The sequence below is a fragment of the Pinus tabuliformis genome, chromosome 7 (genome assembly GCF_031772625.1).
Source record: "Pinus tabuliformis cultivar Carrire ecotype Pingquan chromosome 7, CPIR1, whole genome shotgun sequence".
NCBI classification, from domain to species: Eukaryota; Viridiplantae; Streptophyta; class Pinopsida; order Pinales; family Pinaceae; genus Pinus; species Pinus tabuliformis.
The window spans coordinates 1,126,345,730-1,126,354,364 of NC_142293.1; the positions used below are offsets into that span (position 1 = coordinate 1,126,345,730).

At 35.0% G+C, this 8,635-nt stretch overlaps 1 protein-coding gene across 1 annotated transcript; it reads left to right on the forward strand.

The window, feature by feature from the left end:
• Positions 1-7,971: 7,971 nt before the first annotated feature.
• Positions 7,972-8,430, forward strand: LOC149251479 (transcription factor MYB20-like). The gene has a single exon (XM_089453899.1). The coding sequence runs from the start codon at positions 7,972-7,974 to the stop codon at positions 8,428-8,430; it is 459 nt and encodes a 152-aa protein (XP_089310025.1).
• The last annotated feature ends 205 nt before the right edge of the window (positions 8,431-8,635 follow it).

Genomic DNA, 8,635 nt, shown 5'->3' on the forward strand with positions numbered 1-8,635 from the left:
GCGTTATACTGAAAGACTATGCGAATAAGCTCAAAGTATGATGAGCTAAAGGATGTGGTTCAATTCCACATGTTCATTGCTGCTATGGGGCCGAAAAATACCTCCTAGATCTAGCTCTACAGAGTTGTGCTTAGCCGGAGCTAAATCAAAGAAGTCCGCTAAGTTTTGTTAGATCTTCCAAACCAAACCAATTGAACAACCCCCGATTTCCCTGGGTCAGATTAACCTTATTTCCAACTGCGGGTGAAAAGCTAGATAACTTATTACAAGCAACTCTAGTTTTGGATAATTCCGTGAGTATGTGCTTCAATTGGTCTGGTTTCTGAGTGTGTGCATTACTCAGTGTGTAGGCATATTGATAGGAATTGGCATTAATTGTAACAAACTATTCATCACTCCATGTCATGCATTGTACACGCAATATTTTCAATGTATCAAGGCTTAATCATTAAAAAAATATGAGATTAAAAGCAACAGGTCAAGTCTCACCATATGAATGGCATGGACTTGCTGCTTCACAGCCTACCTTGTTGATAATCTTATCTCCATGTTCATACAATCTCTTTGTTTGTAGATATGATGAAATTTCCTCCGACAAATTTCAACTTCGAATAGAATTTTGTATGTTCCTAAAAAAACAAAAGGAAACCCAATTGCATTGTGATAATTAAACCCTAAAACTTTTTGAAATGCAATGAAAATTGAAGCATAATTGAGCTAATGCTTACCTTAACTGCTGGCATGACTTAATCCTATAAACTGTGAATAGTGTATCATGTTGAAACCCTTGTCATCGTTTGAATATTTGGAGATCTTGAACATATCCTAATAAAAAATAGGAGAAATAATGGAGAATAGGATTTTTCTCTTCACAATATTATGAATCAGTTAAATAATATTTTATTAGAAACATCAGTAATAAATGACTCAGTGAAACTCGACTACATTGGATTAACTAAAACTGAACTAGGACACTTGGAGGGACGGTTTCGACACCTAACAGGTCGTTGGAATTAGATTCTCCAACACTCCCCCTTAATTACAACCACATGAAAATTCAATTAAGATGTTTGTTGGTCTATGTCTCAGCTAGGCTTATAATTTTAAAAATTGACTTCAACTAGATTTATTTTTCTTCTTCTCTTCTTCCAAATCTTGTAGCCTCTAAATTGTTTCATCTTTTTCTTCATATTGTAGGCCTCAAATTTCAGTTTATTCATTTTTTGGTTCAGGTCTTCCATTGTTCCAGATTGTCTAAATATGTCCTGGACTTCTTTAGAAAACAACTTGTCTGTATGTTGCTGCCACATATTATCTTTTGTAATGCGTTTTTCATCATCAATCTACTCAAACATAAGATGAGAATAAAATCCTATCTCGTCAAAACTCCAATATCTGAAAATTTCATTGATGTGTTCATCATGCATGTTGTCTTCAACATTCATTTATGCATCTTCTATGTAGACTTTATCAAGGCATGATGTTGTAAGCCATGCTTCAAGGAAATTTAACCCTTTTTCATAATCGTTTTGTGTACCTGCACATTGGAAATCAATTGTAAGTTTAAAAACATCTGCAAAATCACATTGGTTTGTTCTTTCTGCTCTGCAATGAGAGCTTTCTCTTGTTGCACTTCCTTCTCTACCTCTTCTTTTGTCTCTGACTCTTGTGCTTTTGTACTAACCTGTGTTGTTGCAAACATGTTGTCTTCCATTGACTCAAGTGGGATTTTCTCACCGAATAAAATTATGTTGATCTGATGTTTTTGTTGCATCATCTGCAACCATTCATCTTTAGGCAATAATTTTTCATCAAAATTTACATCAACAATATTAAATGTTTGTTTCACCATATCATTGACTGCTCCAATGGCAGATTCACTATCATCAACAAGCTCTGTTGCTAGATTCATCAAATTTTCATCAGCATGCTCTATTGTTGAATTCACCAAATTTTCATCAGCACGCTTTGTTGTTGGATTCACCAAATTTTCATTAATAAGATCTCTTACTAGATTTACGGAATCTTCATTCACTTGCAGTTGTGCATAGTGTAATTCAACAAACTTTTCATCTCGATGTAGATCTGCTACTATAGATCCACTTTTATCTTCAACTTCAATGCTCCCCCTTAAACCAAAACTCCTCTCAAGGGTATCTCAAGGCTCCTTGGATGTCTTGGCATATGAAATCAGGGGAATAATGTTGTCATCTACAAATTGTTTTATGCATGTCAATGCAAAGACATCATTTTGTCTCTTCACTTCCAAATTTAAAAGTTTCTTTATGAAACAAAAAAGAAAGCCTTTGACTTTTTGTCGTTTTGTCATTTCAAATTTTTTTAAGAGGGGGGTGTAATATATGAAGAAGTCTTCATTAAAAAAGGGGGCCTTGATATTGAAGAGTGAAGGAAGTCTCGTATTGTAGAGGATTTATTCCACTTTTTCTTTGTTTGGATGACTTTTAAAAAGATCTCAAACATTTATTGTTGTCACTTTGACCTTCTTAGCCTCTTGGTTTTTCTCATTCGTTGAATGTTGGCTTACTATAACTCATCAAGCAAATCAAACTACAAGCATGGTTGTTGCCTGCAATAAAACTATCTTTGTGTTGAATCCTTAAAAAAAAAAAAATTACAAATTTTTCAAAAAACAACCTTTCACATACCCTTCTCAGACACCTTGCAAAAGTTTTTAAATAAACCCTCATGTCCTTCTAAACAAAATGTATTTTTTTGAAATTTAAAAGATAATTTCTTTTTAAATAAACCTTCTTTTGCAAAATCTCATAAGCTCCTCACATTAGTCAAAACCTTTTTTTACATCACACAAAAGTTAAAACTCTAAAACAACCAATTTTTTTATTTTAAATAAAAACTTTTAAAATTGATCATTTTCACAAAGATATACATTTGGAGGCTTTTTTAATTACATAAACCCTTTAAAAAGAATAGCAACGTACTTATCCAAAAAATTGAATGTGACTACTTGTGAATAAAAAAGGAACCTTCAAATGAATCACCTTTAAAACTGATGAAGTTTTTTTCTTAAATTAAAAATCACGGAGCCTTCCTCCGATTTCTTACGTGGGCCTTCATTTTTGTTTCCCGTGAACTCTTTTAACCTCGTGCTCTTTGTCGTTTAGTGAACCAACCATAAACGAAAATTGCCCCCTTTTTTTGAAACTTCTGACCCGTTCTTTCTTTTTAAAATGTCGTTTGCGCGGCTCCGATGAGCTTTTATGCGCAATCTTTTTGGTAAGATTGTCGTGTCTTTTTAGCGAGTTTGCGCAGCTTTTTTTCCAAGTGCACGATTGCATTTTTCTCCTTGACCTTCGCTTTTTCTTTATGAGCTCAAAAAAAATTCAAGCAATACTTTCTCTGGAATCTTATATGAATCGATGCTTTAATACTATGTTAAAAAATGGGAGAAACCTTGGAGCAGAGTATTTTGTTCTTTTTAATAATATCACTAATCCGTTAAATAAGATTACATTGGATTTAAGAGGTCTGGCCATGACGAGCCAGCGACGTTGCTTCAAGTAAAGGAGAGGGAATCGAATTGCCCAGATCTATTAGATCCAACACCCCCTTTAGCAGATCAAGCTTTGTCAAGCCCAGATCTACCCACCACAAACCCGGACTGATACAAATCTTCATTAAAACTTTGCAAGGAAGAATTGAATCTGGAAGGGGAGGATGATAAAGGAACTGAAGTATGAAATCCAAGCTCATACAGGGATAGTTGCAAGTATTCAAAGTTTGCTATATGCCTCGCAAATTACACAGGATAATTACACTATACAAGACTATGGAATTGTCACAGATTCAACCATCATTCTAAATTTGAGATTGAGAGGAGGATGTTTTGGATCTAGCTCAAAGGGCAAGGTTTCCTTTAAAGATGTTGTCAAAGGGAAGGGAGAAGTTAGCACCACCACTTTACATTGTGGAGCAAAAATCACAGACCCGACCTTGACAGTCTCTCTGCCTGAGGTAAATGAATGAGCTTTGTGCAAATTTCTATACTAAGGTTGTCATATGTAGATTCAATGGTTTTTGGCCCAAATCAGATGCATTACATCAATGGATCTGTACCACATGGACTACAAGTTGTAATATCCATCTATGCTCTAAGGGGTTTTTTATTGGAAACATCAATAATAAATGACTCAAGTAAAACTTTACTAAACTTGACTAATTGACACTGAACTAGCACACTTGGAAGGACGCTTTTGACACTCAAAAAGTGGTTGAAATTAGATTCTCCAACATATCTTTGACATTGAATTAACACACTTGGAAAGACGATTTTGACACTTAAAAAATGGTTGAAATTAGATTCTCCAACATATCCTTGTGCAATGACAAACCTTGCAATTGCTACGTTTTCCACCATCGTGAAAGTGAACAATTTACAAACTGTCATTACCATTTTTATATCATTTTTATTTTTGTTATTAAAAATTATAGAAATTAAATTGATATTGTATTTCAAACATGGCTGTCGTTTTTCATATCGTCTTTGCTATTAATATTTTTAGAAATTTATTAATCATTCATTTATACCAATAATGATATACTTGAGCATCGTGTAGCGAAATGCCTCTTCTTGAAAATTTGACAGTTCAACATTGTACAGGACTTTAGCATGAAAAAGGAGGTTAAGATACCTAAATTCACCTATGATGATAAATTAAAGATGCAAATTAATGTTTTAGATACCAAAACAATAAGTTTGGGATGAGTAGGACAAGTGGAGGAGGATGATGTAATGTTTCAAAGTTTGAGATTGAATTAACCATTTTTTAATTTTGTGAAGGAATTGAGGGTGAGAATTTATTATGGAGTTATTTCATTTCAAGGGGTATTTAGGCTTGACTAAATTTGAAATAATTTTGGTGATAATGTTTTGTTATTAGGTATATTATTTTTTCATTCAACATTAGACTTGATTTCAACTTAGATATAGCCTAACCTTAAAAAAAAAACAATTATTTTCATGTAGCATATGATCAATTTTTATTATTAACAATATATGTTGTAGTTTGTTATTTTGTGAAGTTTAAATTGCTAACATGTTTATTATTTTTGTAAGTTTTGGATAGTGTTTAGAAAATATTTAAGGCAATACTTTCACCATATAAGGATATTAAGGTGATGGATGAATTCCATAGTGATTGTTATTCCAGTATTGGACATTAGCTGGCTAGTTATGCAGTCAACCCCTTTCTATTATAAGTTTATTCATTATTTTTTAAAACAAAAAATATGTCGAAAACTCTTAAGATAATTATTAATATCCATTATTATCAAAATACTACGTTACCAAAAATGGGAAACAAGAACATAAAAAGAAATAGGCTAGAGAGCATCAAGAGATGAGAAACATGAACCTCATCTACACATCTTATGCATATAAATTTGATGAGTAACATGAAACCCTCATCCATTTGTTTTATGCACAAAGAACTCATAAGTAATCAACTAGCATAGTGTCAAAACAGGAAGGAGAACAACCTGTAAAATAAGTCTCCAAGTCAAAGTTCTGGTAACATAGTTCAAATACAAGATCATTGAATGAAACTCTCTTCAACAACTAAACCACTGACAAATTCAATGAAAAATGAAGGCTAATAACAACTAGTAGATGTTTTTAAAACCCACCCCTAAAGAAAGAAAAATTAAATTATCTTTTCGAAATTTAAAAATAAAATAAAACCCCCAAAAATACATTCAAGAACCCAACATAAACAGATAATAAATTTGCACATTTGTGGCATCATCGAAAGATATTGGGTGGAAGAAAAGAGTGTATATGTGCTTCTTGGAGAGAAAATGGGGCCCTGAAATAAATAGTTTAAGGAGCATCTTGGTAACATATGGGCAATTTCCACTCCCAAGCATAATCATAGGAAGACATGCCCGTGAAGGTCCAGTTGAGACCAGCAAGCTTGCATATGTCAATCAGACCTAAAAGCTCGAAAATCCTTGCAACACAACTCTCTAGTATATCAACCAACCCTGGATATGGTGTCTGTCCCTCTCCTCTTTAGGGCCATGAGAGGTTCCCACCCATTAATCCCACATGAACGCCAACATAGTTAATCGTCAAAGTAAGGGAGACCGAAGGCTAGTAAGGCCAAGAAGGATAGGCTGAAGGTTGACAAATGCTCAGGAAGTTGGCTAAGAGCTAGGATAGGGTATAACTAGGAAGTTTGACAAAGTTATGCCATGAAGGTTGGCCTGAATAATGTGCACATTGATTCTTGGGCATCATTACAGAAGAGGGAATGTAGTCCCACAGAGGAAAGGCGTCCAAAGAATAATCCATCAATCTCCTAGGGTCGAAGAGGCTACCCCGTCTGAAGAAGGAATCCAATTGCCTCAAACCCTCTAGCTCAGGCTGCATCTCTACAACTCTATTCCCTTTTCCCCTCGGTTGAATATCGATACAATCGCCATAGCCAAAAATACAATGCAGTACACACCAGTTCCTCCTTGAAACAAAGTTTGGATGCAGTAAATTTGATATTGATATCTGATAAAACTAGAGAGAAATTACTAAATAGTTTTCTCAAAGAAGATATGGGATATGCGTGAGTAGTGGGAACCATACCTAATAAAAACGATATCTGATAAAAATGGAGAGAAGTTAGTGAATAGTTCACTCAAAAAATATATGAGATATACGCAAGTCACGGGGAACCATACCTAATAAGAATGGAAAGCAAAACCATACATGTCAATTTTTTATTGGAAGGAGGACGAAAATAAAGATTTGTGATTGGTTGGATCTGCCTAGCCAAAGCCCTCAGGGAATGCCTGCCTATAAGCGTAATTGTATCAAACTAGCAATTGCACCAAGAGGTGCAAAGGGTCGTCGAAGGAATAGAAGAGCCATCTATCTCTTATCACTCTTCTGTCAACTTCACTGAAACATTGAGCTAGTAGGGAGGGCAAGGCCATCCTTGACACAGAAATAAGATTATATACTACCCGGATTAAGGTTGGGTAGATTCCATGAACGACTCAATAACAGGAATGAAATTACTTGTCCTCAATGACTTATGTGCATCAAGGGGGGAGGGGTTGTAAATTTAATGACTCCCCATCAAAAAAGAATTTTGAAGATGGCTGGTACCTCTAATTAGGTCTAACTCCAACAAAATAGCCTTTAGCAGAAAAGTAGAAGCATATAATAAACTACCACAAAGAACTCCAAGGAAAATAGCATGTAGAAACATCCTCTCTAATATCTACTTGAGAAACCTCTCTATCATATTTCAGAAAGCAGTGATTAGTCTCTTTTTTATTTTTATACCTATTTGAGAAACCTCTCTATCATATTTCAGAAAGCAGTTGTTAGTCTCTTTTTTATTTTTATTATTTTTAACGGTAATACATTAGGAATCGAAAAAATAGAAATAAGAAGTCAACTATGAGAAACAAGAATCCAACCAAAAAAAATACAGATATGGAAATATTGGATTACAAAATCTATATAAAGCTGAAGTGGCATCAAAACCCATTTCCATATGGATGGGCTCGACGGAACAACAAATATGCAGACATAAAAGATTTAAACAAATATATCTAATCGTTATCTTCAAGATAACTAAATACACAGAACTGATAATATTACGGTCGGGTTAATGAAGTGTGTTTAAGACCATCAAATACTTGAGTAACAGATAGGTGTATTCTTTAACAACAACAAAAAACCCTAAACCACTATTTTGGTCAGATCCTGAAAATATCGGCTCCAAAAACCACTGGGGCAGTAGCTACATAAGATTACACCATGTTATAAATGTGCACTCTCCAGACCCGCCCATTTTAAGTCCAAAAACAGAAATAATTGAGACAGATTTGGGTAACTAGTGCATAATTCATACTCCATTATTAAATCAATGATAACTTGATCGGTTAAGCAACCAATATGAAAACAGAAAAATCTCCAAAGAGAATCTCATGTTTCAGGCGTTGATAGATAAGAAGCTCATTGATTTCATTCTTAACAATGGCCACTGTTGTTGGCGCGGTGCTCCAAAGATTGTTGGTCTGTTGAGATGTGGTAAGAGTTGCAGGCTCAGATGGATGAATGATCTTCGTCCTGATTTGAAGCGGGGAGAGTTATCAGATATGGAGGAGCAGCTTATTATGGAGCTCCACAAAAAACTTAGTAATAGGTGGGCAAAGATCATAGGATATCTGTCGGGTGGAATTGATAACGAGATAAAGAATCACTGGAATACCCACATCAATAAGAAGCTGAGGCGCATGGGAATAGACCATGTGACCCATCAGAGCATCGTCGAGAGCTCATCATCCGCTCAACAGCACAAGCTACCAGCAGAAAATAGCGAAGGAAAGGGAATTTTTGAACCCGAGCGAGTTGCTGAGGCAGCACAGAGTTTCGAACCTGGTTAGATATATTCGAAAGAAGTGTTATTTGGCATCGACGAATCAGGAAGAGCCGGACGAGAAAATCATTGAAAACTCTAATCGATAAATTCTTTTTGGCTTTGGCATCCATGGGGCCTCGATGTTTGTAGAAGATGTTAGGGGTTCAAATCCCGGATCTTCTAGCGACGACAGAGAAAAGACGTTCAATGAATATTTGCGACATGAAATT

Bases quoted from the DNA above. Each gene is read 5' to 3' on its own strand.
- LOC149251479 (XM_089453899.1), top strand. From the start codon at position 7,972: ATGTTTCAGGCGTTGATAGATAAGAAGCTCATTGATTTCATTCTTAAC.